We start from the raw sequence: 23,418 nt of genomic DNA, 5'->3' as shown, positions 1-23,418 counted from the left end.
TATGTTAGGGATCCGCTTAGGGGTGGGGTTGTCCTCCAGGGAGCAAGGCAATGGGGGTGGATGAACATTATAAGTTAGTTAAAGAAAATCACCATTGGGTGAGAGACGTATGTGATCTCTGATCACATCTCTTCTTTGTACCTGTTCCAGATCCCACTATGTCCCGACCGGGCGACTCAGACATGGCGTCAGCCAGCCGTTCCCGGAGGCCTTCGTCGGTTTGTTCCATGGAAGACAGGTGGCGGAGGCCAAAGCTCTCGGGCCAGCTCCCACAGACTTCCAGCAGGGTCATGCTCCGATCAAAGGCACCTTCAGGAGAAACGACGGGATGAAAGTTAGTTTATATGTTATTTCCCCCCATTTCGCTTACAGCAGCTTCACTTCAGGAGAGCATCGGACCTCAAAAAGAAAACCCAAGGTGAGAAAATATAAAACAATACAGTATTATGTATATTACATTTCACAGCAGTATTATGTAACAAAAGATCATAGGGAAAAGAATCACACTATGGGTTGTATTCAACGTTAGCCCTGCTCAGAGCAGACCCACTTAAATTAATGGATCTAAGTTTTCTGTGCCCATTAATTTCAATGGGTTGACCCCCGAGTAAAACTTACATTGGATCCAGCCCAGATAAATTAATGAGCACGACTAACTTCTGTCCATTAGTTTTAATTGGCCTTATACGATTCCAAGGTTAGATACTGGTAAGGCATATTGACCAAAAGCTTTCTGGGAGAACCAAGACTTGGCCACGTGCCTAACAACTACAGCCCTAATATATGTCTACTCAGAAGTAAGTCCTATGGAATTCAGTGAGGCTTACTCCTAGATAAGTGGACACAAAATTGCAGCCTGAAATAATATAGTATTGGGGCTGGCAGACACTCAGTGAAGTTGGTGCCACTTCCAATAAAGCCCTGTTTAATAAGGCCTGGCCTTCATTGGGCAACAGCACCTGGATCAGGGCCTCAAGATGTGAATTACTGGAGACCAATTGACATTTAATTTTAAAAATCATATCCAAGTTCATATCCAGAAGGCAAGGTCTTCTTTTCACAAGGAACAGGATGGATATTTTATTTTTTTAAGCACACAGAAAATGTTAACACACGGCATGCACAGGGCATGACCAGCCCATGCATCACCCAGGCACTACACATTCTTTTAAAACACAACTCCCAAATTCTTTCTACAACAAGCAAATAGACCGATCATTAGCATCCAGGGCCTGATCCAGGTTTGAGGGGGTCATCAGAAAGGAATGCAGCCATCTATATCAGTGTGCCAATGCAGCCGCCATTTTAAATTTCCCACCATGCCCCAGAGTGCTTGATGATGTAGCCTCACTCTGGAGCATTCAATGATGCCCTTCACTGGGGAACACACTGCCATTTTGATTTTCTACTACACCCTGGAACAATGATTTATCAGGCACTCCAGGGAATTGTGGGAAATTTCAAATGGTTGGACCCAGCTGCATGCCACAAGGAGGGCTGGCATCAGCGGTGACCCCTCTTGAGGGGACTGGGCATCAGCAGCGGCATGGAATTATTGGGTGCTGACACCATTCCTACCAGCATCCATCGGCTCCAAAAGAACAAGTGAAAGGAACCCGACAGATAAACGGGCACACGCAGCGAAGACAATGGAGCGAAAACCTCTACGCTCTCCAGAAAGGCAACTGAAAAATAATTCCCTTAACTTGCAGTTGTTTCCTAATTCAAAAATAGGACATGACGGTTGACTAAATGCAAAGATTAGATTGTGGACCCCCAGATCACTTCAAAGTACAAATTAAAATTATTCGAGTCTATTATATAGCAGCTCCGCCGCGAAGGCTTACTTTAAATCATTCCCCCGCTTGGAATGAGATTACTGTCTGGGGGCTTTGACGCGCGATCTGCATGCCATTTCACTCAACAATTAGGTAACTGAATATGGAGCGTTTAGCGGGCCTGGCTTTTGCCAGCCTGCAGAGGTCGGGTGTGGGTGGGTGGGGGGCGCGGAGGGAAGGAGGGAAATGCCAGCATTTCTCTCGAAGTTGAAAGTGCACAAAACACATCCCCTGGTTATCAGGCTTCTGGTGCTTCCCTTTGATCAGCCGTCAGAAACTATCTGCACTCCTGCGGCAACTGGGCAGCTTCACAGCTCACTCCCGGCCTCTGACAGGTAGTAATAGAAAGGGCGAGAGACCAGGCCCTGCGGCAGGCGTCCCTTCCTCTGATAACGTCCAAAGTACTGGGTGATAACCGGTGGTAAACACTCAGGCCGGCCAGCTAATCCGTGCATCAGCAAAGAGGAGAGATAATATGAAAAGCTAATGGCTTGGAGAAAATAAATAAATACGAAGGGTGAGGGGGCGGGTGAGAGTGTCTGGCGTTTTAAGGCCCACGAGGGGAACCCCAAATCTAGTTCAACGTCACTTGCCATTTTGATGTCACTTCCTGGAACTTAGATGCTTCCATCATTGTTTATGTGGGCTTTTCGCTCTGCAAAAGCCTTTTCTATTGGGCTTCATGCCACAGCTCAGTGGGAGAGAACAATGCTTTGGGTACAGGAGGTGCCAGGCTCAACCCCTGGCACCTCCCATTAAAAGGATCAGGTATCCAAAGGGTGGGAAAGAGCTCCGCTCTGTGATCTCTCCCTTGGCCAGAGGGAACAGTTCTTAGGGAAAGGGACAAGCAGTCTGGCCTGATATAAGGCAGCTTTCTGAGTTCATCTGTGATGTACAGTCCATTGGCGGCTGGTGCCCGTTGGGATTGGTGGGTTGGATGGCAAGGAGGCCAATGGTAGGCAGAGCCACAGCCAAAGAAAGGCGGAGCCAACTCCTCCCTGTTGAGTTCTGCAAGGGGCAACGCTGAGACCAAGGAGGAGGAAGGTCACAGCCAAGGCATTTCTGTGGGCCAGTTGCAGGTAAGGCAGGAAGCTGGGTCACTGAGGTTGTTGGGGCAGTGCCTCATTGGCCCTAGTGGAACAGCCTCCACTGGTGGAGCTGGGGTGGCGCAGTGGGTGATGTGTCCAAATAGGATCTAGATTCAAATCCGCACTCAGCCACAAAGTTCACAGCGTGATCTTGGGCCAATTGTTCTCCCCACCACAAATGTTGGCTGTTTCTTGAGCATCTGTTTTCACTGGTTACAGCAGGGGTCAGCAACCTTTTTCAGCAGGGGGCCAGTCCACCGTCCTTCAGAGCATGTGGGGGGCCGGACTATATTTTGAGGGGGGGAAATGAACAGATTCCTATGCCCCACAAATACCCCAGAGATGCATTTTAAATAAAAAGACACATTCTACTCATGTCAAAACACGCTGATTCCCAGACAATCCGTGGGGCTGAATTGAGAAGGTGATTGGGCCACATCCGGCCCACGGGCCTTAGGTTGCCTACCCCTGGGTTACAGCATGTTTTGCCTCACTTCCCAGTACACCTTCCTGTCACTTTCCATATTGCAGAAAGTTCGCTGTTATTTGGGGGGGGCAGGGAATAGGTTGTCCCCCCCCCCATAAGTGCACCAAATCCAATTTAATTGTGCAACTTGAATTTGCTACTGTGCGGTTGAACCCCAGCTGGATCTGGAAGCACCCCTCGTGGTCTTTGCCTTCTTTTCTGTGTCAGCACTTTGGGGGACCTGAAGAATGTTCTCAAGTGCCTCCTCAGTTGCCTTTTCCTCCAGGCTCCCAAAGATTCCACTTCACCCTCCCCTTCTTCGGTAGACAAGGACGGGAGATCAAGACTTTTTATCACATTTCAGAAAGTGGGAAACCCAAACACCCTGGTCCTCCTTTTAAGCAGGCCTATGAATAACAGTGGCAATCGCTTTTGATGCTCTGCCAAGGCGGCTGTGCAGGCACCCAAATAAATAAAAAAAAAACTTCAGAGGGAGGGAGAGAGAGAGAGAGAGTCTGACTCTAGTTCCATAGATGCTTGAGTGAGAGCCGAGGAGACAAGAGTAGTGCTGCCTCCCCAATCAAGCCCTGAGACCTGCCAAGAGCTCTTAACGGGCAACTTGTGAGGTGTGAGCATTAATGTAGAATGCTGCTTTCAGGGATTAACGGTGCCAAAAACCTCTGCTCGGGACGCTCCCTTTTGATCTTCTCCTCCCTTTTCACCCCGCGATGGCATTCCACCTACGTGTCTGGTAGTAAATCTCACGCCAACACCATTAAGCTAGGATCGCACGTGGGCAAATAATCCCCATTTGCCAGGGACTGCCCTCGTTTTCTGATACAAGTCCTGGGTGGATACAAGTTTGGAGTTGTAGCCAACTAAACTCTTCTTGGAGTAAAGCCTAAGTTGGTCTTGCCCGTGAATTTCAATTTGTTGACTTGGAGCCTGACTCGCAAGGGATATAATCATTTGTTTTTTAGGGAAAGAACTGGGAGATGCCATCAAAAATATTTTCTACAGCATTAGTATTCTCAGCCTTCTTCCATACCTCCTTTCTGATGTACCTTGGCTCTACTGCACAGGCACAAAAATGAGTAAGCATGAACACTAATGACTACTTTTCCATTATTTAAGCCTAAACTGTATTTCACTGACATAGGAAAGAGTCCATCAGTGGAGGCTGCTCTGTTAGGGCAAATGGGGCAAAAGTGGGTGGAGCAGTTAGCAAATCTCCGTCTGGCCTCATCCAGCTCCCGCCTGCCTGCCTATTTACTTACATCCAGCCTAAGGAGTGGTGCAGCCTCTCAGCTTCCTCTTCTCCTCCGTCTCAGCGTTGTCCTCATAGAACTCAGCAGGGAGGAGGATGGTGACAAAACCAGATTCTGTTGGCTTCACCTTTCATTGGCTCCACCTACCGTCGGGCATCAGACACCACTGGCATCTACTCAAGGGCTGAGGGCCCCCTCATGCGATGAGACAGTAGCAAACTATTTAGCCAGGACATAACTGTATATGTCCCCCCCCCACTTACTGGCTTCACTGGACTCCGACAACCTTTTGCCTTGGCACTCCCTGGCGTTGGAATTGCATTATGGATTCAGGTGATCAGCTTCACCCGGTCTCCAGACAGCCATTAATCCCTACCTGGTTTAATCTTTCATCATTCCTGACACCGAGTTACCAAGCCCAGCAAGGAGCGACACATGCCGTGTGAAGCAGACGGCAGAACTCTGAGCATACTCTCATCAGGGCTGTGCACAGACTGTCACCTCTAAATTCGGCATCAACAGTAACCCAAGTGCCGCAATGACTACAACACTGGCTTCATCTTGCATAGCTAAGTCTGCTACTCTCGCTGTTCTGCATAGTTTATTCTGGTTTCATTCGTCAGCCGGGGTGGGGAGAGGGATAAAGTGCTACACAGTGGGCACTAGACTGGGGTTTCTGGGTCATGGGAAATCCTACTCAATGACCCCCCCTCCCAATCGTCTCATAGCTTTTGAGACTTTGGGCATCATCCACACAAGAGTGAAGCCTCCTTGTCAGCCACAAGGCCTAGAAACATAGAGTTCCCTTTTCTTTTTTAAAATGGAAGCTGAGATCTTCAGGTCTGCATTTACTTTGAGGAAAGAAGGCTTCTGAAACTTCACCAGGCATCGTCCACATGCATTAAAAACACGTGTTCGAAACTGTTTGCCAATCGGGGGCCACATTCCCATCTGAGCAGCATTCTGGGAGCCACATGCCAGTGGTGGGCGGGGCCAGAGGCAAAAGTGGGTGGAGCAGTTAGCACAAATTGTACGCTTTGCATAGTAGGCTAGTTTCTACACCCATACTCTCACACACACATCTCTGCAGCATGTTCAGAGTTTAAGGACACCTACTAGCCACCCATAAACACTCGAGGAAGGTATAAGGCAGGGGGTAAGCTTGGGGGAGGGAATGTGACCTGGGGAGAGTTCAAAGGGTTGGAGAGGGGACTGAAGAGCCACATTTGGTCCACGGGCCTGGGACCGTCTCTTAAAGCCTTATTTCTCAGCCACAAGGACTAGAAACTTGGGTTGTTGTTTCAAAAAATGGAAACGGGGATCCTAGCTTATTGTGAGGAGAGAAAATATAGAGAGGAAATAAGCATGTAGCTGTCACCAGAAAGCATTACCGGCTCCCTTTCCATACCTTTCCATGATAGCCATGTTCAAATATATAAAAGGATGTCACAGAGAGGAGGGAGAAAGGTTGTTTTCTGCTGCTCCAGAGAAGCGGACATGGAGCAATGGTTCCAAACTACAAGAAAGAAGATTCCACCTAAACATTAGGAAGAACTTCCTGACAGTAAGAGCTGTTCGACAGTGGAATTGGCTGCCAAGGAGTGTGGTGGAGTCTTCCTCTTTGGAGGTCTTTAAGCAGAGGCTTGGCAACCATATGTCAGGAGTGCTCTGATGGTGTTTCCTGCTTGGCAGGGGGTTGGACTCGATGGCCCTTGTGGTCTCTTCCAACTCTATGATTCTATGATTCTATGATTCTACCTCTCCACACCTAGAGCAGAGATGTGAGCATTCTGATGGCATGGCAGCCTTCTCCCTGAGAACAAGGCCTAGGACCAATGGAGCAGTTTGCCCTGCACTGAGCCAGCTTCGTTCACTCCATCGCATGGTTCATATCCTTCCAGAAGGCCAGCCGTGTCAGTCTGCTTCGGCGAAACATAACAAAGGGTCTTGCAGCACCTTTTAAAGACTAACAAACTCGCGAGGGCCTACATAGTTCCTTTCTAATTTATCTACGATATGTGACAACCCTCAGGAACAATTCACCCCTTTGTATGTTTTTAATAAATCAAGGCTTAAAGTGCAAAAGATAAGCTTTGGAAAACAGTGGCAGAAATATCTACCGCAGGAGTTAAGTCTATATAACTGTCAGCTTTTTTCATTCCCTGGCTAGGGTGCTCACTTTGCGGGATTGCTTGGAGCCGAGCTATAAATAGCAAGATGCTCGCTGGTCCTGTATGCCAACAGAGCGCTAATTGCTGTGTAACACGGTGACAGAGCAAGCAGAGGGAAGGGCAGGCTGTCATCTTTGAGACGTCCATAGTCGTTGGCTAAGACTGTGGATGAGTAGGGAATATAGAAAGGTGCCTTACACCAGCTCAGACCACGAGGAACACAAAGGCAGAGGAAGTTGCCTTGTACTGAATCAGACGACTGCTCCATCTAGCTAAGAATTGTCAAGCACTGACTGACAAGTGGCTCTCCGTGATTTCGGGAAGGGGGTAGTACCAGCCTCTGAATGCAAGTTGTTGGGGATCACAGGTGGGGAGAGTTGCTCTTGCCATAGCTGTCAACTTTCAGATTTGAAAATAAGGGATCAGCAGCCTCGAAAATAAGGGATCAGCAGCCTCACCTGTCCTGGGGACAGCCTATGGGATATCTAACAATCTGGGATAGCAGTGGGAAGCAGCAGGAAACGGCGCTGGAATAAGGGAATTTCCCGCAAAAAAAGGGAAGGCTCTTGCACTCAGATCCTGCTCGCATGGACGTTGGGTTGGACACGGTAGACATGGAGATGTTGGATTCAATGGGCCACTGGCCTGATCCAGCTGCTGGTCTCTTCCTTTGTGGCCACTTGGGCATCACCAAAGAAAGGGGCAAAAGAGGACAAAGACTCGCAAGGAAGCTTGCACATGCTAATTTGTATGTATAGATGCAAGTTTAGAAATAATGGCTATGATCGAAAGAGAAAGGCAAATCCTCTCAGGATTATGCGGAAAGCTGTGAGTCGGTGGCCTGTGTGTGCCTGCTCAACCCAGGTGCTCACTGCAGATGGGTAACTTTAACACACACACACGAGGGAGGGAGAGAGACTGCTCTGTATTTTATCTTGGACCATCCTCTATAAAGAAGGGCACATGGATTTCAAAATGACTGGTTTTGTTCAGATGCATTGAGGGGGCTAATTTAATAGATACATTCAGTGCTTTTTTTCTTAAAAAAATGTTTAGGAGAACTCTCATTTTCAGGGAAAATAAATATAGTAAATGGACAAAATGTTTAAGGGTATGCGTACCCCTGCGTACCCCCCAGAAAAAAAGCACTGGATACATTGAAACCCATCCAACAATTCCAACTCCTTTACAGGAGTGGGGGCTCTAGAATGAAGGAAGCAAAAGTATTAGATACAAAAAGGTGGGGGGGACCCAACCCACCCTCTTGCTCAGACATCTGCAAACTTCCCCCTTTACAACCACCGCCTGCTCTGTGTTAATGGCTCTCTTGATTGCCTAATTTATTTGTAGCTTTCAAACGGGAAAATACTTGTCATTTTTCTTTCCTCTGTTCTGGAAATCCTCCCTTTTTGTCCTTTTTTTTTTTTTTTTTTTTTACAAAATAGTTTCCTGAGATGTGATATGAATAAGCAAGTCTCCCGCCTCCTCCCCCACCCCTCCGACGTTTCCTTAATCCCGGCCGATCTTTTGAAGTATGAAACCCGCAGTCGACGCGGACGATGTTTTCATTAATCAAAGTAGATGTTTCCAAAGCCATCAGCTTTATCACGACTGGGTTTCATATGTGAAACCCAATATACACACAGATCTGCACAGCTTGTCCTTTTGGATTATTCCTGACCTTTTATTCTCCTTTCTGGAGGATCTGCACTTCCTCAGCACGAGGCCCAGCCCACCTCACTGAAAGACTCAGCCAAGGAGGCCCAGACAAAAAAGGCTGTTCTAGTCTGGGCAAAGGTAATAGAAGAGATATATATATAAAACAAAAGAATGCGCCATTGGTTGAAAAGCTGCCTTTGTGTCAGCGGCTGCTCCCAGCTGTCGGTAGGATTGCCAGCTGCAGATTTCTAATATGGCCAAGGTGGTCATCTCTGGAAAGCGGGAGAAGAACCCAGAAGCCCAGGGTGGAGCCACAGCAGAATGAAGCCATGACATGGAGAGTCAGAGATGAGCCCAGCAGATTCTGATCTACTACCTTTTCAGATGCCAGCACCAGAGAGGCCTGGCCAGCTATGAGCTGGGCCTGAAGTTTTAGAGTCATCATCTGGGAGAAGGAGGACCAAACCTTCAAGTGTGTCTATTTTCCAGGGACAGTCCCAGATTTACAGAAGCCATCCCCGTTTCTGATTTGATCCTGGAATGTCCCACTTTTCCTTAGGATGCCCCTATTTCTATCAGAGAAGTGTTGGAGGGTATAGAGTTATATGACCCTTGAGCCAAGGAGATAAGTAACTATACAATCTTTAGAAGACATCTGAAGGCAGCCCTGTATAGGGAAGTTTTTTAAATGTTTATGTTTTTAGATATGTAGGAAGTTGCCAAGAGTAGCTGGGGCAACCCAGTCAAATGGACAGGGTATATATATAAAAAAAATTATAATTATTATGGAATAGGATGTCCCTATTTTTATTGGAGAAATGTTGGAGGGTATGGGAGTATGATCTCAAGAGTGAGGGTTGAGGTGCTACATTCCTTTTATTTTATTAAAACCCCAATGCCCGGCAATTAGATCCATTTGTAAAATGGTGGCTTGAGGGTGGGTGGAGACAATTACCTGCCGCACTCTTTGAGCCACACAGTGGGATGAAAATCGACATAAGAGTGACTATAGACCAGGCAGCCTCCTACCATTGCTTTTTTTTTACAGTGTTTTTTTTTAATTTACTACTAATATTTTTAACAAGGAATCTGAGATATCATTAACTGCCAACACACTGGCTGCAGAGAGAATTTATTTTTCTAGCAATGTTGCTTTCTATCGTCAAACTTTGGGGAGCCAGAAATGCTTCCTGTTTATTGCAAACCATGAGGAGGTCTACCCATGAATGCACATCTGTCTTGCCCAGCTCTCCTGAAACACACTGGGAATTCTCCTGTGGCAGCAGATTTTGCAGGAAGATCAGCAGCGGCCAGTAGGGACAGGTGAATTCGTCAATTCTGGCTTCTCTCAGTTTCTCAGTGGTCCAAACTTACATTCAGTTCCCCACATTTCCATATAAGTTGGCAATCCCCCTCATCCCTCCAAAAAAGATCCTCATGAAAACTCACCAGTGTCTGAGTGTGAATTTTCCATATATACACATTTTTGTAGGCAATTTACTAAAAACTGCTTGGAGGTTTTTTTGTTTTTGCAATCAAATGGTATATAAATTTTATGAAATAAAACAAAGCATTTTTGCAAAGCAATTTTTCCTAATATAACATTTTTTTGGTATGTTGTTTTTACTAAGATACACATTTTTTATGCACTCTACAACCAAATGTGCATTTTTGCACAGTTACTTGGCTGGATAACTGCACTACAGAATTTGGAGGTAGGTGAATTTCAAAGGATGGCAGAGCTTTGGTTCATGGATTGTTTTGGAAAGTGCGAATTAGGTTTGTGAACTGAATCAAACTTCTCTCTCTCTCTGCTTCCCCTACTCTTTCTGCACCCCTTTCTCGCTCCCTCTCTCTTTTTCCTCGAACCCTTTCCCCTTTCTCTTCTTCCCTACATAGCAGGCTGCCAGAGCTCTGAACTGAGTGCATACAGAAGGCTTCCCGCCCTCGTCTCCCCTTCTCTCCATCCATTTCCGCTCCCCACTCCTGGCCTCTTTTCCTCTCTCCGGGGTCCACTTTCACAAATGCATGCAGCTGAAGGTTCCACACCCCTAACCAAGCAGACGAATCCTTAGCAGCCTTGGGGAAAGCCACTGTTTCTCAACCTACTCTACCTCACAGGGTTGTCGCGATGCTAAAAACACTGCTCCCTGCCAGCAACCCAGAAGCAGGGTGGGATACAGATGTCACAAGGACAACCAATCTGTGTATGTAACTCAATAACTGTGATCTGAACTGAAGCCTGAGTATTTGAGCCCTGGTTTTTATAACAAGTAATTCCTGACCTCACCGAAAAGTCTGGGACGCATAAGTTGTATCTTACCAACATCACACCACTAAGAATCAGGAAATGCTGATTTTTGTCAGAAGCAATTGAAAAAACACACAGCTTCGCTTCACTTAAGAAAACAGCCGGGTTTATCGGGGACATTATCAACCCCTGTGGTGTGTTGCATGCGCACAGATGATTGTATACAAAAGGATGCATTATGCTTTTAGAAAGGAATCCGATTTACCCACAAGTAAAAGAGAAGCGGGGGGTGGGGTGGGGAGGCAATCCAGCATTTCATCCTTGATGTGGGGCTTGTGTTTGTTTGGAGCAACTAATGTTTTTGATTACACTCTGAGACCCACGGATGGGTTTGCATAATTCTTGAGAGTGAGTGGTGGAGCCTTCAGCCAAGGAGTTTAACATTTCAGTTGCGCTTCTGTTGACTTCACGAAACATCAGGGGTTCCCAGAAAAAACACACACCTGAACTGCAAAAAAGGAGCTTCACTTGCAGAAAGAAGATAACACGGGTGCTACGATGCAGTCATATTGGGAGCTGGTCAACAGGAGGTAATATGACCTTCAGGAGAATCATGTGACTGAGCCAGCTGACCTATGGATGGCTAACATGGGCAGATGTTGCGCACAGCTAGGGAACAGGGATAGATACAAGTAGGAAAATGGTGACATTCCTGTGTCAAAATTGTCCCAGGCTATAGAGCAGGCCCCAGTCCGACAGTAGGGCTTAGGCTAGCTTTAAGAGAGATGTAACCATCATAACTCTGCTGTCTTCGCCATGCAGCTGCCTAAGAATAAGGCAAGGAAATCAGAAATCTCAGACAAGAGTGAAAGGAAAATGAGGAGCCCACTGCACTGTTAGAATTGGAGACAAGGCCCCAGTTCAGCATTGGAGCTTGACCAGTGGGTTGATTTCAATACAAGAGAATCTCCATTCCTATTTTACTGCATGGTGAAGAAGAACATAAGAACAGCTTGGCTGCTGGATCAGGCCAACGACCCATCCAGTCCGGCATCTTTTCTCACAGCGGCCGCCTAGATGCCTGCGGGAAACCAGCAAGCAGGACCTTCCTGTGGTTCCCAGCAACTGGTATTCAGAAGTATTTACTACCCCTGACTGTGGAAAGTCATTGAGAGTCCCCATTAATCTATTTCAGTGGTTTTCAATCTGCACCCAGAAAATGCTGGAGATTCATTCATGCAAAGGGTTCTAATGGTGGAATAAGCATGGAAGGACAGTTTGCCAACACAACCCATATGCCCCCTGAAATGCACAGCTATTGGGGGGAGAGACAGTGCATGTGTTCAACCCACAATGAGATCACATGGGCCTGAGCTGTACCCCATAGCTTTGATTACAGGTTTAATGAGTCCCTGGGGGATGAGTTTTCCAGGGAATCTGATGTCACTGATGTCCATACCAAGGAATCAGGTCACCAGAAAGTTAAAGCTTTCAAGGCACCAGAGAGGGGAGGGCATAGTCTGAAACTGTAATCTGACATTGTTAGCCAGACACATTTGGATCTTGTTAATTATTGATTTTGGCAACAACACTAATCCTAAAATGGTCAGGCCAAACACAGAGAATACCTTGGCAGATACACTGACCTGAAAAATCCTCAAGGAACTTTGAAAACTGCTCCTGCATCTAAAACATTTTAAAGCAACAACAACTGCTTAATGCTCGCATCCTGTGGCAATGAATTCCACAGGTTAATTACATACCCTGCAAAAAGCAGTTTTGTTTAGTGCGGCTGCATTCAGATAGCTTGGGGGGAGAAACACTCTCCCTCTCAAGCCAGACTACTTCAACGCTTGCACAGAGCTTTGCAGGCCAAAAGGAAGCAGGGAGAAAATGTGTTCTAAAACGTTCATTAGACAAGGGAGTTTAGGACGCCATGGACGATGCAGGCACTGGAGGCGACACAGACGGAACAAAACAAGGCCAGGATATCCTTGTTACTTCACGGACAGCCTTCTTTTCCTATAGACTTCGGCCTAATTGAGGCAATGGCGCAGCCCGCTTGCTGGATTCAGTCAAAGGGCATAAACAAACCCCAGCTGGTCTTGAGCCAGAGGACCAGCCAGCTCCTCGGCATCTCGAAGTTTCTCCTCTGAATGCATTTGAGAGGTTTTGCCCTTGTCACTTATATTATTCATCAGCCATCTGGTGGCTGTATAAGGCAGCGTGGCATCGCAAGGTGAGATGATGGAGTGAAAAAATGATTACAGGCGGCACGTCCTGGCCTCGGGCTTTCAGTCACTTAACTCATCCCATTCTCATCTGCGGGAGAGACTGGACTCAAAAGGGCAGGAGAGTTTACCCTTCTGTGAGCCTGGTTCTCGTGTGCGCTGGGGAAATTGGGAGGTCGGCAGCAAACGCAAAGGAGGAGCTGGAAAGGGAGCTTCTCATAGGCATTAAGAAGAAGACTAAGGAGCATGTGTTTCTTTAAACTTTCTTACACACGTATTATTTGGATGAATGGGTAGCTGCCTTATGCCAAGTCAGACCATTGGTCTATCTGTGTCAGGGCTCACCCACACTTCCCCCTGGAAAACCTGCAGGTTACCGCTGAATCAGAGCAAACATCAACTGGGTTGATGTTTGCTCTGATTCAGCACTAAAGAGCAGGTTTTTCGGGGGGAAGTGATGGCTCAAAGGCAAAACTTCTCAGTCCTATGATTTCTAGGCATAAGTGTGGATGAGTATTGTCTACACTGACTAGCAGTAGCTCTCAGGTAGGGAGTTTCCCCCCATAGTCTTGCATCAAGATGCCAGGGATTGAACCAGAGAGCATCTGCATGCAAAGCACATGTTCTGCTACTGAACTATGGCTCTTCAAGAGGAGACAGGCAATGATGGCAGTGCTCCCTTGAGGGGTGCCAGCTAGGCAACCTCCACTGTACAGTGGTACCTCGGGTTAAGTACTTAATTCGTTCCGGAGGTCCGTTCTTAACCTGAAACTGTTCTTAACCTGAAGCACCACTTTAGCTAATGGGGCCTTCTGCTGCCGCAGCGCCGCCAGAGCACGATTTCTGTTCTCATCCTGAAGCAAAGTTCTGGGTTAGCGGCGTCTGTAACCCGAAGCGTCTGTAACCTGAGGTACCACTGTACTTGTCCACAATGCATTCTGGGCAACTGCAGTGGTGGCCTCCTGGCGCCCGGAGGGGGCCTGGGGCAGCTGTGTCAGCAAGAGGTGGTCCTTGGGAACAACACCTGCTGACGCCAGCCCAAGCCTGATCTCACAATTATATGCTATGACTATGAAAGAAATCAATTGCTGAGTTGATTAAAACCTACACACAGACATGCCCTCCAACTTGTCTCCAATGAAAATAGGGACACCCCATTCAACAACTACAACAATTTTACTATTTATACCCCAGAGTGGATCAGCCACTCTGGGCAGCTTCCAATGTACAGTGGTACCTCGGGTTAAGAATTTAATTAGTTCTGGAGATCTGTTCTTAACATGAAACTGTTCTTAACCTGAGGTACCATTTAGCTAATGGGGCCTCCCACTGCTGCTGCGCCACCACTGTTCTCATCCAGAAGCAAAATTCTTAATCCGAGGTACTATTCTGGGTTAGCGGAGTCTGTAACCTGCAGCGTCTGTAAACTGAAGTGTCTGTAACCCGAGGTACCACTGTATATAAAAACATATAAAACAGTAAACATTTAAAAGCTTCCCTATACAGTGGTACCTCTGGTTGCGAACGGGATCTGTTCCGGAGGCCAGTTCGCAACATGAAAAGAACGCAACCCGCAGCGGCGCATCTGCGCACACGGAGGTTGCGATTTGCTGCTTCTGCGCATGCGCGTGACATCATTTTGCACGTCTGCGCATGCATGAGCAGCGAAACCTGGAAGTAACCCTTTTTGGTACTTCTGGGTCGCCACGGGATGTAACCTGAAAGAACGTAACATGCAGTGGACATAACATGAGGTATGACTGTACAGGGCTGCCTTCAGATGTCTTCTAAAGGTTGTATAGTTACTTATCTCCTTGGCTCAGAGGTCGCATAACTCCATACCCTTCAACATTTATCCAATGAAATAGAGACGTCCTAAGGAAAAGCGGGACATTCCAGGATCAAATTAGAAATCAGGATGGCTTCTTTAAATCTGGAACTGACTCTGGAAAATAGGGACACTTGGAGGGTCTGCACAGGTACATACGAGCAAAGCCTTTTTTTCAGCCGGAACTCACTGGTACTACTCAGGTGAGAGCCATTGCCATTATAAGAGAACAAGGGAGACATTCATGGTGAGTTCTAGCACCTCTTTTTCTAGAAAAATAGCTCCGCAAACGAGAAAAAGCCTATTTTATTTTTGTTTTTGTTAAAGATGACATATTGTTGCAGCAAGCATCATTTTAGAAGAGGCATCTCCAGCTCTGTTCAAAAGGGAAAGGGAAAGCAACTCTTTTGGGAGGGGTTCCTGGCATTGAGGGTAGTGAGGGAAAAAAGAAAAAGCTGTTTAAGGGAGCAGGGGGACTATGGGCATCTGGGTCCAAGTTCCTGGAATGGCAGGCAGAAAAGAGAAGGGGCAGAGTCACTTAAGAGGGTTTATGGGTATCTGGGACAAAATCCTGGCAGTGAGGGAGAAAGGACCAAATCGCTTCAAAAAGCAGGGGATCTATGCGGGGAGGGGTCTGTGATGAAATTCCTGGTACAGAAGGCAGGAGGAATGGGTAGAGTCATCGTAAGGGAGTAAGAGAGGGCTGAGGTCAGTATGGCTCACTGGAAGTTTATATAGAGAAACTGCTAAAAAACCATTATCTCTCTCTATGTGTGTGTGTATAATAGGGTGTGGGTAGATATTCAAATTTTAATTCACTGTTTTAACTAACCCAAGCAGGGACGTTTTGCCGTGTTAGCAGATCTGGAGATAAAAATAAGCAGAGTAAGATCCTTTTTTGGTTTTGAAGGCAGACGGACTATGGAGGCTTAAAGACGTGATTAAGGAGAAGTACAGAATCAGGTGGGACGTCATCCAACCTCTTTGGGCCTGTAGGCACATCTGCAAAGTGGAGGAACTGTTGTGGGCATCCCACCCCAAACACACAATGCAACTGAGTCTATTGGCTGCAATTGGGAATTGGCGGGGGGGGGGGGAGAAATGCGCAATCATAAGGTCTAGAAACGTGTGTGTGTGTATGTCCATATCCCCAGGAAGCTGAATTCAGTGCCCGGTCTTGGGCTTGGGGTGGAGGGGCTTTCCCCCAGGGCAGTTAAAAGCTCAACCTTTGGAATGCGCCCTTTGCGCCACGCATGCTCATTAATTTTTACCCTGACTCATTTCTGCAGAAACCTGCAGCAAGTCGGGCTTGCTGTCTATGAACAAAACCAGAGACATCTGCAAATCGGATCTGCATTTCCCCCCTCCTTTAAATGATTAAAAAACTTGAAGAAACACTTCCATATGGATGAATCCAACCCTGACAGGTCAGTGCATAGATACTTCAAACACAATAGAAGAGGAAGTGATTTTTTTTTTTTAAAGATCAGCTCATCCAACCCCCCCCACCCCCAAACAATTGACATAGAATCCATCTATTTATCTATCTGTCTCCCTCAGTTGCTTTACACAGTTAAGAAAACTATTCAACAGAGTAATGAGTTTTTAATCAGCTCATTTTGCTTATTATATAGCAAAGAGTTGGAGGCATCTTGGGCCTTTTGCCAGAATCACTGCAAAGAAGTCCTTTTCTTTCTTCCACCAAAAGTAAACTCACTGGGAGGAAAGTGAGTTTGCTTCTTCAACTTAAAATATTCCCAAGCACAAAGTATTGCTCTTTCGCCACAAAGAAAGCCCCAACCACTCCAAGCTGGGAATGGGGAAGAAATGCAATTCAGTTCGCATCTAAAGGTGAGTTTATCTAATTTGCACTTTCTGAAACAATCGTGAACCAGAACACGTCTGTTCTTCTAAATCTGCACTTCTCCAAATAATACAAGGAATCCAGCCAAGTAATGTGTATAGAAATGCATACACTGGGGGGGAAAGGGTGCATAAGAATGCATATACTAGTGAAAATAACACACACCTCTGCATAATAGGAGAAATGTGCATATTTGGCAAAATAGCATAAAAAATGTCTATACTGAGAGAAATTTGCACTAAAATGCTGACAAGGAAGGTTTATTATTGTTATTGCAAACTAATATGGAAATGAGAACTGATCTTAAGATTGGAAAAATGAGAAACGGTGAGAAACTGAAAGGGACAGATCTCCCCATCCCTACTCCAGCTGAAATCAATCTATTTTCTTCTTGGTGTTGGTTTTGCATGCCTTAATTTTTAAGTCTGTCCCATTCCATTTCCACTTCAGTCTGCAATGTGTGCGTGTGTTTTGCATACACGCCATTCTAACATATACACTTCTGTGTGCATTTCATCCTACAACGCTCATTTTTGCACACATTTTAACCAAAAATAGGCTTTCTGTTATGTTATTTGAGCCGAGAAACATACTGAAAATTTAGAAGAGATGTGAAAACTGAAGACTTAGCCTGCTTTCTCATCTGCCTGTTAGGTAGTGGGAAGTACAAATTGGATGGGCTGCTCAAAAACAAAATCCTCGAGACTCCCTCTTCCAAGCTAATACTAAACACACACACAAAACCCACCCTCCTCCAAGCTACCGCTCTGCTGAAAATTAGAACTGTTTGGAGTTGTGGCCTCTTCCATTTTGCCTGCCCCCCATGGCACTTCAACCAAAGACTCGGGGGTCGGAGGGTGGGAATTGGGTAAACACCAAAGAGTCAAAGTTAAGCATTTGGGGCCTTGCCGTTGCTCATTTATGAGGGAAACTGTGGTCTGGAGACACCGCCACAGAGATAAAGACATACACAGGTAGCACTCTCTGCCCTTAATCCTCCTGCACACACAGCTTGGCGTCTGGTAGGACAATGGATGGAGACAGGAGAGTGTCTCAAGAAGCATTATCCGGACACTGATGGGGAGACAAGGGCATTAACGATGGCGTCCTTGGTGAGACGTTTACACAGCAGACAGGTCAGTAAGCACTACTTCTTGTGGGCCAGAGAAAGGGATTCTGTAAATGGTCTCGAGAGAGAGATGAGCTTGCATAGTTCCAGATCCAAAAGAAGGTGATCCTGGCGGGTTTTCAGTGTCAGTCAAAAATCCCCCCCTTTTTTTTGCTCCTGGGCTATGGGCTATATTGTTACTTGTGGAAATAGGAATGCCTGCTCCACTAGAGAATTTTGCAGTTCCTGATGCTTTAAAGAGGTATATGCTTTGAGAACATCAGGGCATGAGACTAGATGGCTCATCTAGCGCAGCATCCTGTTCTCATAGCTGGCCAACCAAATGCCCCAATGGGAAGGGTTTCAGGCTGGCGATTCCCTCAGCCCTACCTGGAGATGCCAAGGACTGAACCTGGGACCTTGTGCGTGCAAAGCGGATCTCTACCACTAAACTATGGTGCTATATCCTACATCCTCTGTTCAACCTGGGAGGAGAGTGGTGTGTGGATTAAGATACATTGCAATGACATTGCAGCTGACATGTGTGAGGAACTGCCGTGCTGCTCAAACCAGGAACTGCTGGATCCCAACTCAGGAGGCCATTGATGGAAAAGCGCAAATGCCCCAGTAGTCTAAGAGCGTAAGGAGAGCCCAGATGGATCAGACTAGAGGCCTATCTGGTCTCAGCACCCTATCTGGTCCAGGACCCTCCAGCACCAAACAGCGGCCTCCCAAATGCCACCAGTCTGTGGTAGAGCCTATGCTTTTTGTGCAGAAAATCCTTGGCCTAATCAGATTGAATGGATCAGAGGGCAGATGATGGAGCAGACCTCTCTCTTGACAGTCTGAAGATCCCAGTTAAGCCTGATATGAAGTAGCTTCCCATGGGTTTCCAAACAGGTGTTTACTCTGTGAGAACATCAAGCGCTTTTAAACACACATTGAAACAACCAAATGAAAAAGAAGCAGCCCAAAGTAAATTGCAATTGATAGTACAGGAGCCGGGTGACCCGAATTGTGTACCAAAGAGAGTGCAAGAAGAATCCAGAGGCCTACATGTCTTTTGAAAATATGCTTATTCTTATTCTTAAATTATCTTGCAGTTTTTGCCACTCTGAAAATTTTAATCTGACATTCCCAACCATTGAAAGTCCCATTGAGCACACATGCACACACAAGCCCTGCCTTCTGAGCTTTCAGCAGATGTATCTAGGAAGTTCGTAGTTAAAATGAGTACCAATATGGTTAGGAAGCAGGATTCAATGCCTGTTGTGCCATTCTGCATTTTCTTTTTCTTCCTTCCCCTACGGTATATGGATGGCTTCACCTGCATTTGCGACTTGTTCTTAGAAAAGTTGCCAGCTATAGTCAAACACCCAGGAACCTGTTTGGAAAGTTGAGTTTCTCCAACTGGCTGCTTGTTTTGATACAGTAGAAGAAGCTGAGGGGGCTAATAATGTAGCAATAAAATAGGGAATGGAGGAGGGCTGCCTGCTTGGAGCTGAAGTACCAAGAAAGAGGTGCAGGAAAAAAAAGGAAAAAGAAGGAAAGCTTAATGGTATTTGCAGTGGAAATTAAAACTTTAGGAGAAACTTGGAGCGAATGGTAATGTATGCAATGACATCTGGGACTGTAATCAGGGGGGGTGGGGAACTCGCTTTCAAGAACTGCCAAAGCAAACAGGCAAATAACAAATCCACTTTACAGATCATCAATCTGGTGGGGCATTTGCCAAGGTAAATAGTACAAGGCAAAAGTTTGCTTTGCAAACTAGAGAAGCCGTGAGTTTTGCAAGCAGGCGCTCTTCCAGGAGAGCCAGGCCGAGGCAAGGCCCGCCCCTATGGTCTGAACGTGCTAAACATTCAGTAGGGTGAGATTAAAAAGAAAACAAAGCACACAGAGATGGGATGGGCGAATCTGTCAATTTTAGTCTTTCTGTTTCTCCACAAGTTACGTTCTCCGCATTTCCCCGTCGGTTTGGTTTTTTAAAAAAGTCCTCATGAAAATTCATAAGCACGATAGTGCGAATTCCCTCGAATATAAGCATTTTTGCAAAGCGATCTCCCTTGGCTATGATGCATTTCCCCACATTAATTCCAGTTATACATGCACACTTTAACCTAGCAGATGCATTTTAAGGCACATTGCTTGGAGAACTTCACTGCAAAATTCAGAGAAATGCAAATTTTGAAGAACAGCTGTCCTTCAGTTCACAGATTGATTCTCACGTACCATGAGAAAACAGCTACAGTGGTACCTCAGGTTACATATGCTTCAGGTTACATACGCTTCTCGTTACAGACTCCGCTAACCCAGAAATAGTGCTTCAGGTTAAGAACTTTGCTTCAGGATGAGAACAGAAATCATGCTCCGGCGGCGCGGCAACAGCAGGAGGCCCCATTAGCTAAAGTGGTGCTTCAGGCTAAGAACAGTTTCAGTTAAGTACGGACCTCCGGAATGAATTAATACTTAACCCGAGGTACCACTGTACTTCCAAAGGGCTCATGCTTGGAGAATGAGGCTGGCCTCAGTGCATGAGACACTATCCTCCGATTCTCACCTGAAGATGGGCTATTCTGCAGCATCTCTTCAACAGGTTTGCTTTGAGCCTTCAGTCGCTCCCCCAATGGAGAGAAACTCTGCAGAGTCATCTGCTCTTTGGGGAGTCTGGCTGTTGGATCTTTGTACGAGTCCCACTCTAGGATCATCTCCTATCAATCCATTGTGCCTGGATAATTTAATCGTGATGTGGGACAACGTCTGGGATGTTCTCACCATGGAATCACAGAATTATGTAGTTGCAAGGTACCACGAGGGTATTCAAGTCCGACCCCCTGCAATGCAGGAATATTTTGCCCAACATGGGGCTCAAACCCACAACTCTGAGATTAAGAGTCGCATGCTCTACTTGGCTACGCTGGGTGGAGATAATGGGAGTTGTAGTCAATGCTTTTTTTCTGGGGGGATGCAGGGGTATGCATACCCCTAAACATTTTGTGAATCCAAGTTTGGCCTCATTGAGGGGCAGTGTTTCAATATGAGTAGGAAAATGAGAGTAACCCTAAACTTTTTAAAGGAAAAAAGCACCGGTTGTAGTCCAACAGCATCTGGTGACCCCAGGTTGAAGAACACCGAAGCAGGGGATGGGGCTCTCAAATCTTTGAGACCCTGGAGAGCTGCGGCCAATCACTGCAGGCAATATTGGGCTAGCTGGGCAACAGCTCAGCTTGGTGTAAGGTGGATTATTCCTATGTTCCAATGGTGTCTGTGTGCCAGGTACAAGATGCTTATTTCCCCTCCTACTCAGAGTCCTGACATGTTAAGGAGGACAGCATTATCCAAGTCATCACCACCACCACATTTCTATTATATTATTATAATATATTATATTATATTATAATTATTTTTTTAAATCCCTGAAACTTTCCCTCTAAGACAAAAGAGGGCCATTGATTTGGCTGGGGCAAGAGGCCAAAAAAATGAGGAGCAACCCTGAAAAAATTGGAACAACTGGAGCTTGGTGATAAAGCATGTCATATATAATTCATGTATTGTGGTACCTCGGGTTAAGTAATTAATTTGTTCTGGAGGTCCATTCTTAACCTGAAACTGTTCTTAACTTTAGCTAATGGGGCCTCCTGCTGCTGCCGTGCCGCCGGAGCACGATTTCTGTTCTCATCCTGAAGCAAAGTTCTTAACCCGAGGTAATATTTCTGGGTTAGCGGAGTCTGTAACCTGAAGCGTATGTAAAACCTGAAGCGTATGTAATCCGAGGTACCACTGTAATGTGTTTATACACACACACACACATTTGTATAAAACTCTCTTTCGGAGAGCCAGTGTGGTGTAGTGGTTAAGAGCGATAGTCTCGTAATCCTGGGTAACCGGGTTCGCGTCTCCGCTCCTCCACCTGCAGCTGCTGGGTGACCTTGGGCCAGTCACACTTCTCTGAAGTCTCTCAGCCCCACTCACCTCACAGAGTGTTTGTTGTGGGGGAGGAAGGGAAAGGAGAATGTGAGCCGCTTTGAGACTCCTTAAAGGGAGTGAAAGGCGGGATATCAAATCCAAACTCCTCCTCCTCCTCTTCTTCTTCTTCTTCTTCTTCTTCTTCTTCTTCTTCTTCTCTCTAGTTTACACACACACACACACACACACACACACACACACACCTATTCTTAGTGTTCATAATTCATTTTAGGTTTGCAACCCTGAGAGTGGACACTGAGGCAGGCAAGCACGGATGGGCCCACAAGCACACATTAATGCAAAATGTATTCCAAACCTACGCATAACATTTCATGAAGCTGTAAAACCTAGAACTCGGGTGCAGGGAGGGGCGGAGGGGAAAAAAAACCCTGAGTAGGAAACAATTCCGCTTTTATTTTCCGACGAGATAAAATCTGGCTCCATCTCCCATATTTTTACATTTTAGGGAAGAGGATATAAAACATCAAACAGTCACTCCCGCCCCCCCGCCTCACTCTCTCTTTCATTACGAATGCAAGAAAAAAGATAATTTACGACGGCTGCAGAACATTTATTTGAGAACGTAGGGCCTTTGTGTTCTGCATGCGATTTATAGGGGCTGTAAAAGGAAGAAGTGAAAGAGCCGAAGCCATAACATGTGTGTTTATGAATAATAATCTTAAATGCGTTTGGTTAAAACAAATTCCGACTTCAGAGGTTCTCATTCCCCAATTGATTGGAGGAAAGGCCCTCGAACGCAACCCCAGATTGAGTTTAAATTACTCTCAGGCTTCATCTGAAGCTCAGGGGAGAAAGTGGAGGGTGCGCCAGGCAGCCCAACTGACATGTTCCATTTATCAAGGAGCGTGCAGAATATTACTGCGATTGTTTATAACACATAATCATTATTAATTGCATTTAGCAGGCTTTTTCTTTTTTAAGAACAGAGACAGGGGAATCTCAGGCCTGACTCTCCAAAATGTGGCCCTCCAGGCCTCTCATTCTGGCCCTTGGGAATCTCCTGAGGCCACTCCCCCTTCCCAGACCATGCCCCTCACTGGCTGGGCTCCATGCCCTCCTCAAGTGCTTTTGCTTGCATGGAATGTGTCCCTGAACTGTGCTTGTGCCTTTTGAATGCCTGGATGGAGACTTGTGTGGGGTGCAGAAGCCCCTATTTTTTGCGTGGCTGCAACGCACCCCTTCTGCTTAAAGAAAAGAGTCACCTCTATTGCTCCACCCACTTTTGCTTCTGGCCCCGCCCACCGCAGGCACGCAGCCCCTGGTAGATCACCCACAATGTGGAATGTGGCCCTCAGGCTAAAAGGAGCTCCACCCCTCCTTTGCAAACACCACATTATTTTGTTGAAACTTACAACAGCCTAGCAAGGCAGGCCTGTGCAATTAACAACTGGAACAATGGAACACTGGGATTGATGGGCTTTTGGCCTGATCTGAAGAGCAGGGCTCTTCTGGTATTACGTAGACTCTGTTAACATTACTAGGCATCATGGCTGCGTTCCGCCATTACTATTATTATTATTATTATTATTATTATTATTATTATTATTATTATTACCCCATCTGACCGGGTTGCCTTCCACATAATAAAACATTAAACATTTAAAACTTCTACAGGGCTGCCTTCAGAGGTCTTCTAAAGGTTGTATAGTTACTTATCTC

At 46.2% G+C, this 23,418-nt stretch overlaps 1 protein-coding gene across 6 annotated transcripts in view; it reads right to left on the bottom strand.

Annotated features, from left to right (window-relative positions):
- The window catches only part of BCAS3 (BCAS3 microtubule associated cell migration factor), a 454,783-nt gene that overhangs the window by 21,663 nt on the left and 409,702 nt on the right, over positions 1 to 23,418 (bottom strand). For 4 of the 6 annotated variants that reach the window (XM_083714443.1, XM_083714445.1, XM_083714444.1 and 1 more), the window contains one exon: positions 142 to 309. In XM_083714443.1, coding sequence (XP_083570569.1) covers positions 142 to 309 — 168 coding nt within the window. Of the gene's footprint in view, positions 1 to 92; positions 310 to 23,418 lie in introns of all 6 variants that reach the window. The other 2 variants (XM_083714447.1, XM_083714448.1) reach the window with 1 other exon arrangement.

Source organism: Podarcis gaigeae, assembly GCF_964106915.1.
Source record: "Podarcis gaigeae genome assembly, chromosome: 15".
Classification (NCBI taxonomy): domain Eukaryota; kingdom Metazoa; phylum Chordata; class Lepidosauria; order Squamata; family Lacertidae; genus Podarcis; species Podarcis gaigeae.
Note: the sequence above shows the minus strand (reverse complement) of the source record. Positions and strands in the feature narration are given on the sequence as shown.